Here is a 15695-nt window from a genome sequence, read left to right on the forward strand (position 1 = left end):
AATACAAAAAATTAGCCAGGCGTGGTGGTAGGCACCTGTATTCCCAGCTACTCAGGAGGCTGAGGCAGGAGAATTGCTTGAACTTGGGAGGCAGAAGTTGCAGTGAGCCAAGATCACGCCTCTGCACTCCAGCCTAGGCAACAGAGCGAGACGCTGCGTCCCCACCACCCCCACCCAAAAAAAAAAAAAAAAAAAAGCATCTTTCATGCAGCTGTGCAGCGCCTAGTGAGAGTTGCCCACCCTGGAATGAGCACATCACCTTCCCGCCCAGAGAGGTCAGACCCCTGGCTTCGTACCCCACCGAGGGCACACTCAGAAACTTCTCTCCCTGCCTGAGCAAGTGCAGGCCAGACTCCCTGCTCTGTTCTCCTAAATGACCACCCCCTCCCACTCCTGGGATTCCCTGCAGCCAGAGGAAGGAGCCCAAGAGGGACGGGGATACTCACTGGGGCACGATGGTGATCTGGACAAAGCAGATGAAGAGGAAGACGAGCGAGGCACACGCCACATAGGCACCAAATCGGTCGTCTACCTGCTTGGAGTACTGAGAGGAGACAGGCAGGGTGAGAGGGGCCAAGGTACCTGGCCCGGTCTGCTCCAGCCCTGTCAATCCCACACACCCGGGGCAGCCACTCAGGGTTGGTCACCTGTGCAGCCCACTCCCACAACAGGGAAGACTCGAGAACCAGAGTCAAACTTAGACCCCAGGAAACCAGTCCAGATCACCAGAAGGTAGTGCCTATGGAGAGGGCAGTTGAGACAGACCTGAAACCTTCTGCAGGTGGGTCACCTTCAGAGTAATCCATAATGATCATGGCTGTACATGACTGCATGCCATCTACATGCTAGGAAACATGCCAGGTGTCTACAGGCATCATCCAGCACCCCCACAACAGCCCAAGAAGTCGGAATAAAACTGCTGTCATTTCTTCTTCAGAGATGAGCAAGCTGGGCCTCAGAGAGCTCACATGACTTGTCCAAAGTCACATCTGAGGCTCCCAGCCCCAGCTCCGCCCATGATACCAAGCAGCCACACTGATGGAGGTTGGGCTGGCACAGTCACCCAGAGTAACACCCAAGTCAGGTCCATATACTGCTGGTCCCTTTCCACAGCTTCACCTTGCTAATTCAGTTTGCTTGCCTGGTTTAATGCTGATGAGCATACCACAAGTCCATTTTAACTGAACCCTGGGGAGATGCTGCCACAAAGTCCAAAGAGAACTGACTGGACCAGGGTCTGACTCCGGCTCTGTCACTACTTCACTGGGGGGCTGAAAGCAGGTCCCCCAACCACTCTGGGCTTTAGCTTTCTCATTCACAATGTGAAGAAATGCAACAGAGAGATCTTGACTGTCCCTGCCAACTTTAACACCTTGAGGTCCCAATGTGACAAAGCAGTTGGGCTGTCCATTGACAATGATAATAACAATAATGCAAATAGCAACTAATATGCACCGAACGCCTACTATGCGACAGATACTGTTTCATACATAGAAACTGCTGGGCATGGTGGCTCACACCTGTAATCCTAGCATTTTGGGAGACCGAGGCGGGTGGATCACCTGAGGTCAGGAGTTCAAGATCAGCCTGTCCAACATGGTGAAACCCCATCTCTACTAAAAATACAAAAATTAGCTCGGAGTGGTGGCGGGTGCCTATAATCCCAGCTACACAGGAGGCTGAGGCAGGAGAATCACTTGAACCTCGGGGGAGGAGGTTGCAGTGAGCCAAGATCAAGCCACTGGACTCCAGCCTGGCCAACAGAGTGAAACTCCGTCTCAAAAAAAAAAAAAAAAAAAAGAAAAAAGAAAAAAAAAAGAAACTCATTTCACCCTCACTATGACCCTATGAAGTGGGAATGTTAACTGTCCCCATTTTCCAGATAATGAAACGAAGGCACAGAGAAGTCAAGGTGTATCCCTTCCAACCAGGGAAGCCTCCCTAGAACTCACATCTCTCTAGGTAGTGCAGCATCAGAGCTGGGGAAACTGAGGCCACCCCTTCCGTGGTGCTGGGGGCATGAGGGAGCCCTCCTGTTTTCTTGCCCTCCTCCTCCTGGTCCTGGTTCAGCACAGGGGCCTCCTTCCCACCCAGGGTGCTGTACCTTCTTCTCTAAGTCAGGCTCCCTGAAGGTCAGGAGGAACTTGCGGACGTGCTCAGACCGAAGCCTATCGATGCTCCTGGCGTCAATGGCACGGCCCAGAAACTCATCCACTTCATCCTCAGGGTTCGCACTCTCCTGGGCGTTCCTGGGGAGCAGAAGGCACGGGCGTGAGACAGGCTGACCACAGGGGCACCGGCAGAGGGCTGGCTCTTCCGACCATCCCCACAGACTCTCGGAGAGGCCCGGCAGCTGTCCACCATCAGCCCAATCAGGGCAGCGGGAGCTGAGACTGAGACCAGAAGCCTAAGCCGTGCTCTTAACAACTGCACAGATGAACAGACAACTGACCAAGTCTCAGTCCCCTTCAGGCTGAAGGGCCTTGTTGACAATAGGCTTTTCTGACTCTGTTAACATATTATATTAGCATAACAATGTGAGCTACCATTGATAGTTTAGTTGGACTTTCCCTACAGCTAACAGGCTCTGCTCTTTACCCTCTAGCTCTATCCTTCCGAAAAGAAGCCCTAGATCGGGCAGTGAGAGTTTCTGCCAGTTTCTGCCACAGGGACTGTGGCCCACCTGGTTTCTTTCACCCAGCTCAGGGCACTCTTGAGAAGCAGGTTTCATAGACTTGGAGTGCTGACCTTCAACACCCTGTTTCTCAGGGTGGAGCCCAGTCCTGGAGTGGAATTTCTGACAATCCTGAGAACCGGAAGTGAAGGAGGGAGAAGAGGGCATTGCCTCGGGGCACTGGATGCCAGGCACTGCTGACCAGTGTGTAAGGTCTGCACTTTCCTGAGGGAGCCATGTGTGCACACGTGCACAAGCGTGTCACGGAGATAAAATGGGCAGTGCTGAGGCCCTGTCCTTCTGCTGGGTGGCCTGGGCTTCTGGGCTGCCCTGGCCTGTCTGGGGCTGCTGCTGACCACCTGACGGCTAGGGTGGGCTCCATTCACTCTCAGCTAAGACTGCAAGAGGGTTCATTTTCCATGGAGTGTGGAGAAACCAAGTGATAAGGTGGATTGGGAGATATCCCCCAGACCCAGGGAGCAGGAATAAGGAAGGGCATATTACTCACTTGTCCTTGGGGTCTTCAAAGCCCTAGAAGAGAAGGATAGAAAGAGAAAGAGAAGAGAATGAGAACAGAGAGAAGTGAAAGCTCAGAGGCTTCTAGATGGCTGCAGCTCATCTCCTCTCTACAGTCTCCCAAAGGACGTGGACATAGAGAGGATTGTCATTCCGCAGCTCCTTTCCTTCCTTCCTTCACTTGGAGAATACAGCTGGGTTCTCCCTAAGAGACAGGTGCTGTGCTAGACGCCGGGGATGCCCTGAGATTTCACTTCATCCACCAGCACAATCCATGTGTCTAAGCTCTTCCTGCCCCCACGCTCAACTCCTTTCCTAAATCTCTCCTCACCATCCTCCTGCACCGTGGGCTCAGAGGGTCCCCTCTCAATCCTGCCTCTTACTCAGATGGAAATCGGGAATTGCTGGGCTGCACAATCTCTGTCACACAGACACACTCATGCACACTCACCTCCCTGTGTACATCACACTGAGCACACATAAAATCCCCAGGAGTTCGCACATTTTGCACTTAAAAAAACTACACTCTAGTTACCTGCAACAGCTGTTTTAGTAACTGAAAATCAATGCTTTCTTATAAGGCCAGGGTTGGTTGGGGACTCAGAGGGTAAGGAACCCACCTGCTACAGATCTGACTGCTGTTCTATCAGAGTTGAGGGTGGGAAGGGCCCTTACCGGCTGTCAAACTCAAAGCCCTCTTGAATCTATGAATTCCGCAAAGGGAGAGATGTGTGTCGGGGTCTCACCAGTGGTGGCAGAATGGAGGCTTCCCCACTGTGGGGAGGGGTGGAATCTCAGAGGTGGTGCAGGAGGTGACAAGTAGCCCCAGGACTTGCTGTTTAGATTAGCCTCGGGATGCCAGGACTAGGACAGAGGATGCCCCTTCCCTGGCAGTGTGGAGTACTCTGCTGGGCAAACAGAGTTCAGCAAACACTGGGTAAACCCAAAATCCAAATGAACACACCACTCTTCATTCCCAATGAGGACACGGTTTGAAAATACAAAAAGAGGGATTTATGTTCGTCTCCATGAGCCAGGGCCACCAGGCACTAAAACAGACATGGGGCCCTGGTGGCACAGAGGCTCTACCCCCAGCTGAGGGCTCCGGGGAGCCTCAGCAGCCTCTGGAGTCACCTCCAAGTGACCAACTATAGGCTCTGAGCTCCTCCCGGGCTGCCAGCACCGGCCCAGGATGGCCTGGCAGTTGTCTGCCTAGGCAAACTGCACCCTTCTCCTTGTCCTTTGAGAATGGCCAGGCCCTCCCTCCAGGCTGTAAAGTGGTCCCACGTCACCATCCCAGCCCTGGGCTGGAGGCGCAGATGTCACTCAAGTGAGCTCTCCCTCTGGGGGGCAGGCCCGTGCCTGATGCTCCCAGGATCCCTTGGAGCACAGGCGTGGCGGGCAGCAGAGAGCTGGACAGGCGAGCTCCCTGCAGAAGACCCCCTGCGAGGGGTTGGCCCACTCAATTCCATCCCAGGAGCCGGCAAAAATTTTATTACGGAACCGAGAAGAACTGAGCTATATTACATATGTGCTGGTCTCTATGGTTCAAAAATAGGCCGAAATGTTGTGAATAAGCCTGTTCTGACCTTTCCCGATGCTCCTTTGGTCATTTGCTGAGGCTGGTGCATGGGACCCATTTTTTCTTCCTGTGCTGAGTAGGGGGCTGGGACCATCCTAACCACACTGCTTGCCATGTTGGTGTGGAGAGCTCAGCGCCAGGTCGGCATGGCGAGTTGGTAACAGTACAGAAAATATACTGGTACACAAACCATGGCAGGGGGACCATTAAGAACACAACGGAGCGGACTGGGCTCAAATCCCGCCACCTACTTACTCTAACAGTTCTAGGACAGCGGCTACTTGGCCTCTCCCAGTCTGCCTACACTCCCTCCTGCAGCACCTGGGCCCCACCCTACCGGCCATTCCTGGGTTTGGTGAGAGGAGCTCAAGCCCACACGTGTCTTCCCACTGGCAACCTTTTTATTAATAAATAACCTTAAAGACCTTATGACACTAGTGCCTAAGCATCAACCAGCACGGCTCATCACTTTTAAAAGCTGGGTAAAAGCTGGAAAAAGATTTAAAAGGCACTGCTGACTCCGACTTCAAACCTTCTAACAGTTCTCACTCACTACTTCACGCTCCCAGCCCCCCATCCCTGCTTCAGTGGACTGTTTCTCATAAAACTCATCCAGCGTGGGCAGCTCAGGGTGAAAGCTCGCCTTCCATGGATCTCTCTCCAACATTCCAGGCACGTTAGCATGGAAAGCCCAATGGCCCTCACGGCACTGAGGAACCTGTCTTCATCCCCAGCCTAGATATTCCCACGGGCCACGCTGGAGTGGGTCCCAGAGGCTGTCCATTGATGGCAGCCCCCTCAGGGGACACCAGGCCCAGCCAGGACAGGAGCCTCTGTTCCCACAGCCCTGTTCTTCCACACTCCTTCCCCTCCCTGCTGGGCAAAGCGATGAACGCTGTGGAGGAGACTTCCTGGCAGCCTCCTTCTCCAGAGACTGTCCCTTCCCCATGACAGTCCTGACTGCAAATTCTTCCAAAATTCCTTGTCCTAATGATGAGTAATATATCTGCCAACACCGTGCTTATAGTCCAAACTATCTCCTTTAAGACTCCAAAATAACTAAAGATATAGCTTATATCAAATATCACTAAAAAATAACTTTCCAAGGGCTCTGAACAGAAAGAATCTCTCACCACCAGGCCCTGCCTCCCTGCTGGTTGTTCCCTGCTCTTCCCTGGCCACCTCTCTGCCTTCCCCTCCTCCCCATCTCCCTGCCCTACTCCCCAGCTTCCCCTCCACTTCCTGCTCAATGCCTCCTCTCTCTCGGCTCTCCTGCCCCTTTGCTGTCCCTGCTCTCAGTCCTTCCCCCTTTCCCCCTTTCTCCCTTATTTTTATTTTTATTTTTGAGATACGGTCTCGTGCTGTCCCCCAGGCTGGAGTGCAGTGGCGTGATCATGGCTCACTGCAACCTCAACCTCCTGGGTTCAAGTGATCCTCCTGCCTCAGCCTCCCGAGTAGCTAGGACTGAAGGAGCATGCCACTATGCCTAGCTAGTTTTCCTTTTTATTGTTTGTAGAGACAGGGTCTCACTATGCTGTCCAGGCTAGTCCTGAACTCCTGACTGCCCTGACCATGTGGGTACAGAGTCTGCAGGAGACTATCAAAGGGCTGGGGTGGCAATGGGGAGGGTCGCCAACTGCTCTTTGCTCAGGGGAGGGAGGGTGGTGGCTGGAGCCCTTAGTGGCACTGACCAGGTCTGTGGACATTCAAGTTTGGAGCCCTGGGGGAGGCCAGGTTTCTCCACTCTGCTGTCTGATAACCCAGGGCCCCCCCAAGAGGTGTCTCTACTGTCAGAATGTTAAATGGGGGTCTTGGCTCAATTCACTTTTCCTCCTGTACATTTTCCTTAAGCTCGTATCATCTGCTACGTGTTGGCTAACAAGGAGCAGAGCTGGGACTGGGTCCCCAGCATGTCCCCTTCTCCAGGCTCCTGGCTCTTGTCTGCTGACCCTGCTGGATTTCCAGGGAGTCCGTCTCTGATCCCTTCTACCACAACCTCAACCCAGTCTGCTCCACAGAGCCCAAACTTGGAGCTACTTGTGCAACATGCCCCTCCTTCACTAAGTGGCCACACAGAAACCACACACACACACACACACAGACACACAAACACACAGACACAGACACACACACACACACACACACAGTCCCTGTGCCATCCCTCGGCCCTTCCTTGGTATGGGTGACTCCCACCTGGGAACCTGGTGCCCCCGAGCTGAGCAGCATGCCTGAGGGGCAGAAGCCAACCTCTCAGACAGTAAGAGAGAAAACACCACTGTGGTAACGTGGCTTCTTCCTCCTCTTCCCACCAGGAATCCATCTTCCTGTCATTGCTGCCAGAGCCCAGGCAGTGCATCCTGAATTCACCTGTCCCGGTGTGTGCAGGCAGGGTCCCTGGAGGTGGAGCTGACACCCGACCATGGCCTCCCCGACTTGCTCAGCCCACATGCTCCCACTGGAAGGCTGGTATTAGTGGGGGGTCTTTCTCAGCACAGAGGGCAAAGGGGACCACCACCTGGCACTTCCCAGAAAGCACTAGGATAGTTTCTGAACAACTGAACCAAAAGATGTGGTTTCACTTGCCTGGGAAATGCAGGAGGTGCTGGAAGAGGGTATGACAAGCTGGTGCCCACCCAACTCCCTGGGGCCTCACCAGACAGTGCCAAGAGACAGCTGGAGGCTGTGGCTGGCCGAGTCTAGCCAGATATGCCTGCTTCCAGGCTGTGCCGCAAGCTCTGCCAAGAGGGAGGGAGGAAGGGGTGCTGCCAGTCTGTTCCAAAGCCTAATGAGGCATGCCACGGGGTGGTGGGGAGAGCTTGGGGCCAGAAGCAGGTGCCCTACTCCTAGTCCAAAGTTGGGGCAAACCGCACTTGTATTTGCTTGTGTGGCTCCCCAGATTCCCTTGGGCAACACGAGACATCTGGTGCGGGCCTCATGCCCACAGAAGGCCCTAGCCTTGGAGAGTGTTGCCCACAGGCTGCCCCACCAGCCACTCACCATCCGCTTCATCTCCTTGGACACCTGGTTGCCACCCAGGTGGTTGTAGAAGGGGCGCTCAGCCCCCCAGTGTGGTGGGTTGTGCCCGATGGAGTTGGTTCTCTGGCGGTTCATCTTGGCGATCATGGCCTTCTCTTCTTTCTGGAAGACGAACACAGATGCATCAGCCTGCGGGTGGGGGGAGACGAGGAGTCCAAGCGGAGGGCTCCTCACCCTTCCCCAAACATGGTACCTGGCCAGGTAAGGGGCTAAGGCAGCTGCCCTTTCCTCTCTGCACAGCCCTGGAGCCAGAGCTCGGCCCAGATCCTGGAACTCCCCAGGCAAGCATCCTGGATCTCTCCAAACTCCCTAATGCCAGCCCTGGCTGGCTCAGGTGGGAGTGGCAAAAGATGATGAAGAGTTGGTCTTGTGAGAAAGCAAAGAGCTTGGGAACATCTGCCATTTGCAAAGAGTTCTCCCTGTAAGTTTGACTGTAAGATTCTATCCTGGGTGCCCTTCTCTCCTCTGGATGGCCTAGGCTCCGAAAGGCCTGAGCTGACGCACCCAGCTGCCCGCACTGTGCTTCCTCCCCCTACTCTGCGGGGCAGGGCGATCAGCGAGGGCTGAGCTTGGGTCTCCTAGGCAGCCAGGCCAACTCATGCCTAAGCCTCCCAACTTGGTCCCTGGCAGGCTGTGGTGTCACATCAGGCTTTGCTCATGGGCAGGCCAGGGTAGGGCTCTAGCTACAGCCTCAAGGGTGGGTGGGGCCTGATCTGAAGTTGCCCAGGGGGTACCGGAGGGAGAGGAGACCTGGGATCACAACCTCTGCTCAACTTCTCCAAAATATGCTATAACAGAGAGGGCACTAGGACACGCCCCGGGGCCCAAGAGGCCACTTCCAAAGAGGTTTGGGTCAGTGAAGTTATGAGATTCAAGAGCTGACAGGCATTGTACAAATACACAGAGTCTCAGTCAGCTATCTATGGGCCAACACACTCCCCAGGATCTCGTCTATCTGTCTGTCTGTCTATCCATCCAAATGGGTGCAAGAGAGCTGGAGACCTAAGGCAACCCTCCCCTCAACTCCCTCCCTTGTCAGATGAGGTGACGGTGGGGACACACAGCCTGCTTCAGCTGACATTGCTGGTGGGGGTGCCTGTCACTCTTTCTGTCTCCATTTCATCCTTTTTGGACGGCTTGTCCAGCTAGAAGAACCAAGAGCCAGGGAACTCAGGGTCTAGGGCAGGAAGCTGCGGGAGGCCTTGTGACCCAGGCACCGGGAGATGTGGGTAAAGAGCCCGGAGGACCCAGTTCATTGATACTATGGCCAAGGAACTGGCCAACGCTTACAAACGTGTCAAGGAAACCATGAGGAGCTGTCCCCACAGGGCCCTGAATCCCCCATCCCTCTTCCTGGTGCCTGTGGAGGGTCTGACACAGCTCCCATGAAGGGCCCCTGCAGCCAGGATCTGTCCCCTGGGGCGCTGCATGGTAGGATAAGGTGTCCCTCTGATGTCCCTCTTGGCACGGGCACCTGCCCTCAACAGCCCTGCCTGCCTCCCTTTAAAAAATCACCTTTGCTGTCATCCAAGACTCTCTGAACTCTTCTCACAGATTAATTTTGTCTTTCGTTTCACTTCTTAGGAAGAGAAATGGGGAAGCTTTTCTCTATCAAAGGGCACTGACTGACAGATAAATTCCACAGAAAGACTCATAAGTAAAAGGCATTTTAGTTTAGGGAGAAATAGAAAATGTTCTCTTGATTTGCTTTAAAAATTAAGAACATGGAACATGACACTATTAAAAATAGAACACTGAAGTCTGCTAATAATTTAGCTTTATATTTCAGCAAGTGTGGGCTGAGACAAAGGGGGAAAAAGAGACTAGAAAGGGAAAGGGGAAAATAGGTTCAAGAAACAAAGACATAGGCACATGTGGAGATGGAAACCGATCTATGGATCAGAGAGGGAGAGATTAGGGCAAGTGTCCACCCCAGTAAAAGGCAAATGAAAAGGAGAGAGATGGAGATAAAATATACGGTATCCACAGACTCCCTTGATGCTGATTTCCAGCTTGTGGACTTCTGATGTCTTGTTGCTAACTGATTTGAGGCCTGTTGCATTTTTGCAAAAGAAGCACTATTAAAAGATTCCCTCTTTACCATCTTTTTTGCAAGGCCTAACTGCCGGGGTCCTTTTTAAGATGCAGGAACCACAACTGCATAAGAAATTCATGACTTCACTCAAGGAAAGAGAAGGAAGCAGCAGGTCACGAAAATGTTCCTCCCTGGGGGAAGGGAGCCCCTCAGCCCCCCGGCCCCCCAGCTCACAGACCCGCTTCTGGGTGCAGCGCAGGATGAGGAAGGTCTCGATACTGTGCTCCTTGAGGTAGGCGTTGCGCTCGCCCCCACAGCCTGGCTCCACCTCGTAGTCCCCATTCAGGTAGTTGAGTGTAGCCTTGGTGATGTGGATGCGTCTACAGGGGGGCAGGGATCAGGGTGGAGAGGGCAGAAAACTCAAAGTCAGAATGTCAGCCCCCGTGAAAAACCAAACTGCAATTAGTGGGTTCACCACAATTCAAACCCTAGGGCCCCAAACTCTGCTCAAATCCTAACCTCAACCTTGCATGGTACCCTCCATTACTATCAAGTGGGCTCTCATGCCCACTGCAACCACACTATCTCACACTGAACATCCTGGCACAGACCACTACATTAGCTTGCCCAAGACAACATGGCCTCCAGTCTTGCAAACTTTGCAAGCCTCTCACTCCTGCTCAGAAGCCAGCAATGGCTCCTGCGCACGACAGGACGGAGTCCAAATTCACGAGCCTGGCACTCATGCCTTCTGAACACAGGCGCTGTTTCTCCTAGCCGTCCCTAAAAGGCCATCTGCTCTTCTCCCATTCCTTGGAAATGCTGTGTTCCCCACACCTGTGCCTTGCCTCGCTGTGTTCCCTCCGCCTAGCAGCAGGCTCTTCCCACCCCACCTTCCTCACCCCTCCCAGTCCTGCCTCCTTTATGGTCTAGCCATCCCAGAAACTATCTGTGATTCCTCCCTCCTCCAGAACTCTGTCTATCACACCTCACCAGCCACCATGGTTTGGGTCAATATCTTCTGGGTCAAGGCTCAGGGAAGGGTGACATAATGCTCCCACAACTGGCCAATGGTGGCACAGGTGATTTGGCAAGTAGAGGAATTTCTACTTCCACTGTGCTCACCCCAGCGCCCCCACAGGTGCTTGCTGCCCATCCTGCCCACCCCACCCTGCCCCGCCTCGCCTCTGCAGGATGGTCACCCTGGGTGGGCTTGAGTGGGAACCCAGGTCGGGGCCCCAAGCCACCCACAGCTGTCACTCACCCCGCCTTGCCGCCAGCCTCCATGTGGTTGGCTAGCGTGACATCGTTAGACCAGACGTCGAACTGCCACTTCCTGAGACCAAGGACACCGCAGTGTACTCGCCCGCTGTGAATTCCCACACGCATGTTCACGTTCACCCCTGTCACCTCCCGGACCAACCTGGGGATGGAGCAGGGGTAAAGCTGGGAGAAGGCTGGAGGCCAGGCACACAGAATGGGGGTGAGGCTGCAGGTGCAGGGAAGGTGAAGGTGTGGGGGTCAAAGAGGCTTCTCTCTCCCATCCAGCCCTAGAGTCCAAGAACGTTCAGCCTGAAGGGCACTGGGGCGGGCGGCAGGTGCAGTCGGCTGTGAAAGGGGCTGTTCCCGGCTTGGCCACAAGGTGGCGCGGTGCCACACTAAAACCCAGAGCCCTGCTGCTTCCACTCCAGGAGGGCACCTCTGGCCAGCACTGCCCTGTCAATTAAATTGTGATTGGAAAAATGCAAATGCACGTTAGGGCCGACTTGAATTAAACAGGGAAGTTACCACCACTCCAAACCCTATTTGTATAATGCTCTTGTGGGTAAGACAGAAATGGCTTTTGGATTATCTTTTTATTGGATTTATCCACACTGCTGCTTCCAAGATGTTAGCAGGGTGATGGCAAAAGGTGGTTACCCAGGTTTCAAGGGTATGGCCTGCTCAGGAGGGAAGGGGAGCCTGGGCAGGTGCAGGGGCTTAGGGTGCTCCATGCCCTAGAGGAAAGCTTGGTCCTGGCCACATGCACCACATATCCATATCTGGGAGCTCCCAGTAGACAGGGCAGGCCCTCTGTATGCACTTATAACTCCTCATGCTGGGCGAGCAGTGGAGGCAGACTGGGAAGGAAGCCATACATCTCCAGGTGCATGTCTGAGGCCCATGGGAACCTGCCCAGCATCTGCAGGAGAGGGTGCAGGTGCCAGGAAGTAGGGTAATGGATGAACTCAGATTGCACTTTCTAGGGCCCTGGACCCTCCCTAACACCTGGGGCATGGGCGCACTCAGCCAGCCATGGGACCAGCAGTCTGACTTGCCCCAGTGGGTGGGACCACCACTGAGACTCCCTGACCCCATCCCACACCATCAGCAAGAGGCTGACACCCACTGCAGGGGAGACTGAGGTCACCCATCATTTCTCTTGTCCTGAATCAACTTGGTAAATACCTCCACTGCAGCAGAATACCTTCACTGAAATACTTTCCATCCACAGTGCCTTTGGATACTTGCTTAGCTTGACAATGGCTCATTCTGTCTTTTTGGCTTAACTCCACGGCCACCTCCTTCAGGCAAACTCTCTCGATCCTCTCAGTGCAATCAACTGTCCCCTCCTGGGCCCTCCTTCAATAGTCTGCCTCCCTTACCTCACCGTGTCCACATGACGTGCCTTGTATCTGAGCACCAGGAGTCCTGGTCTCTCTCCCTTAAGGCTCTGTGCTTCCGGGGAGACTGATTGTCTAGCTCAGGCTTGCTGGGGACACTTGGCAAGTGCTGCAGGTAGAACTGAGCCAAACCAACGGACCCGGCTGCCTTCCTGGCAGCCACTCCCGCCTCTGACCTTGCCCTCTATGCCTTTTTTCTCTGCCCCTGCCCAAGCTATTTCTAAAGCCCAAAGTCTCTGACTTGCTCCCTTGGCTGTCACATAAGCTTGCACCACCCATGTTTTTCAATGACCAGGGCTCCTTCTGTGGCCAGTGATAGCCATGAATTGGCCAAAGTGCCTTTTTGCTATGGCTCACAGGCAGGGTGATTCTCTCTAAGCGGAACACCTGCATTTGAATCCGCCTGCCTGGTAGTAGCACCCTGGGGAGTTGTCTAACCCCTATGAGCCCAACCTTTCACATCTGGGAAGAAGTGGAACCAGCAGTTCGATGCCTGGCTGGGTGTCTGTAGGAAACATGAGGCCCCGGAAGTGCAAGGGCCTCACACGGCACAGGATCCTCACATGGCTGCCAGCCTCTCCTCCACTCCTGGAGTCTGCAGAGCCCTCCCTTCCCACACACTTCCTCTGGGAAAAGCTGCCCAGGCTGCTGTAGGGAACAGGAACCCTGGAGAAGGCAGAAAGTCTGGTGGCACACGCCAACCCTCAGCTTGGCTGGGCACCTTTTGGCAGACAGTTTCACCCCACTGTTTCCCTGCCTCCAACTAGGCAGCCGGCAGGTCAGTCAGTCGCTCGGGCTGTGGACAGTCCCAGGGAGGTAGACGGTACCCAGGGGTGGCCACTTACGAGATGGCCTCGATCATGTCCATGCCCATCTCCACACAGCAGTGGGCGTGGTCAGCCCTCGCTTCAGGCAGCCCCGAGACGCAGTAATAACAATCCCCGAGGATCTTAATACGTAAACAGTGATTCTCCTGGAAAGCAAATTAATTTTACAAATTAAAAATAGTAGGAAAGAGAAGTAGGAGGGAAAGAAACGAGAAGCAAACAGATTCACCCCGTGCCTGGAATAACTTGCCTTTTAGGGCAGTGAGCGCAGGCCCACGCCGGAACTCGGCATGGTCCTGGGACAGGCTTATCAGGAGACATTGGGGAGGGAGGGATTGTGGGGATGGAGGGATAGGCTGGGCAGCCCTGAGCGGCATTCCAGCTCCCAGACTCAGGAGCTCACTTTTAAAGATCCACTCCAGAGCCCCAAGAGGAATTTGGCTGGTCGAACTGCAGCTCAGCCAGCAGGGTGGCCTTATCAGCTTAAGGAAGGCCCCAAGCCCCAGTACAAGGGTCTCTGGTCCCCTCCACACCCCAGGAGTCACTCTGATTTGTTGCTTGAGATTCTATCAAAAGTTGTCTGATTCTCCTCCTTTTACAAAAAGACTGAAGCAGGCAGAAATGAGCTTTAACCAAAAGCTCACTGACTCAGCCTGTCTGAGACTTTTATCAAAAAAGAATTTTGCTCAACTAGCAAGCACATGAGTGCCAAGAATCCAGCTGAGCTGCTGCTGAGTGACAGGTGCCACAGGGCCACCTGCAGGCCACCACCAATCCGTCAGTGGGATTGCGATAGAGTATCAGTAATCATCAATTACGAGCGGTCCAACTCTGGCTCCCAAAGATAGTTGAGAAACAGGGATTCAAGTGCCCTTGTGGCCTGGACTCATTTGAGACCCAAGTGACAAGCAGGTGCTATTCACCTCATTCAGTTCAGTGACAACACCCACAGGTAAGTATATGCGCTCCACCATGGAAGCCCACAGAGAAGCCCTGGCACTGGCACTGACGGCACCAGCCTCTCATCAATAACCCGGCCTGGCGTCGTGTGGGCCAAGGGGAATGTGTCCACCCGTCAGTGGCCACTGACATTTAATCACTCTACAAAGGCCTAGAGCTGGGAAAGGATAATGGAGGGGTGAATAGGGGCCTAAGGAATGAACGTGTCGTTCACCACTCCCTGCCATGGAGTGTTACTTCCAATTTATCCAAACGTTTAAGAGTCCTCTTTCTGGATGCCTCTAGGGAATGGCACACAGCTGCCTGCAGGCCAGCTGGGGATTCAGACTCATTCTCTTATCAGTCTGACCAATCTCATCACGAATGTGGCTTGATGGCACCTAATGTGCCCCAGACAAACAGCTTATTCCCCTGGGGTTTGGGCAGTGTGACCAGCAGGCCTCACCACCCGCTTCCACGGATGGGGGGCATGGAGGGCTCCCTACACTCTCGCTTGTGGTCAGCGACAGTGCTGAAAGCAACTCCAGCTAAGTGTGTCTCCAGGGCCCACGCAGGGCGTGAGGTCACAGCCACAGCCTAAGGGTCCCCTCTGCCCATCACCAGCAGGCTCTGCTCAGCAGGATATACCCAGGCACATGCTCATCCCTGGGGTTCAGAAGGTCCTCGACCACAGCAGCCTCCCTCAACAGCCCAGGTCAGGCCACCCCAACCCCCGGCTCAGGGCGACTCACTGCGGCCAGCTTGTCAAAGCGGGCGAAGAGCTCGTTGAGGGTCATGACCAGTTCCTGTGCAGTGCACTGGGACGCCAGGCTGGTGAAGCCCTCGATGTCAGCAAACAGGATGCTGGGGAGACAGGCAGAGGAGGAAGACCCTACTATAGGCTGAATCTTTGTGTCTCCCAAATTCATACATTACATCTTTTTTTTCTTTTCTTTTTTTTTAAGAAGAGGTCTTGCTCTATTGCCCAGGCTGGAGTGCAGTGGTGTGATCAAGGCTCACTGCAGCCTTGACTTCTTGGGCTCAGGGGATCCTCTCCCCTCAGCCTCCCAAGTAGCTGGGACTACAAGAGTTTGCCACCCTACCTGGCTAACTTTTTTTTTTTTTTTTTTTTTTTGGGTAGAGACAGGGTCTCGCTATGTTGTCCAGGCAGGTCTCAAACTCCTGGGCTCAAGCAATCCACCCACCTTGGCCTCACAAAGTGCTGGGATTACAGCCATGAGCCACCACACCTGGTTGCATTAAATCCTGATGCCCAATGTGATGGTATTAGGTGGGGCCTTTGAAAGATAATGAGGTCACAAGGGTGGAGCCCTCACGAATGGATTAGTGCCCTTATAAGAAGAGACACGAGAGCTTGCTTCTTTGCTTTCTGCTCACCACTTCGTGACGATATGAGAAGGTG

The 15695-nt window shown here is 54.0% G+C and overlaps 1 protein-coding gene across 3 annotated transcripts in view; it reads right to left on the minus strand.

Annotated features, from left to right (window-relative positions):
• The window catches only part of ADCY5 (adenylate cyclase 5), a 165260-nt gene that overhangs the window by 33690 nt on the left and 115875 nt on the right, over nt 1–15695 (minus strand). For all 3 annotated transcript variants that reach the window (XM_016941761.4, XM_024355615.3, XM_024355616.3), the window contains exons 4-11: nt 15025–15136; nt 13352–13479; nt 11108–11266; nt 10082–10223; nt 7770–7910; nt 3183–3205; nt 2105–2249; nt 447–544 (exon numbers count right to left, since the gene is read on the minus strand). In XM_016941761.4, coding sequence (XP_016797250.2) covers nt 447–544; nt 2105–2249; nt 3183–3205; nt 7770–7910; nt 10082–10223; nt 11108–11266; nt 13352–13479; nt 15025–15136 — 948 coding nt within the window. The remainder of the gene's footprint in view (nt 1–446; nt 545–2104; nt 2250–3182; nt 3206–7769; nt 7911–10081; nt 10224–11107; nt 11267–13351; nt 13480–15024; nt 15137–15695) is intronic.

Source organism: Pan troglodytes, chromosome 2 (assembly GCF_028858775.2).
Source record: "Pan troglodytes isolate AG18354 chromosome 2, NHGRI_mPanTro3-v2.0_pri, whole genome shotgun sequence".
NCBI lineage: Eukaryota > Metazoa > Chordata > Mammalia > Primates > Hominidae > Pan > Pan troglodytes.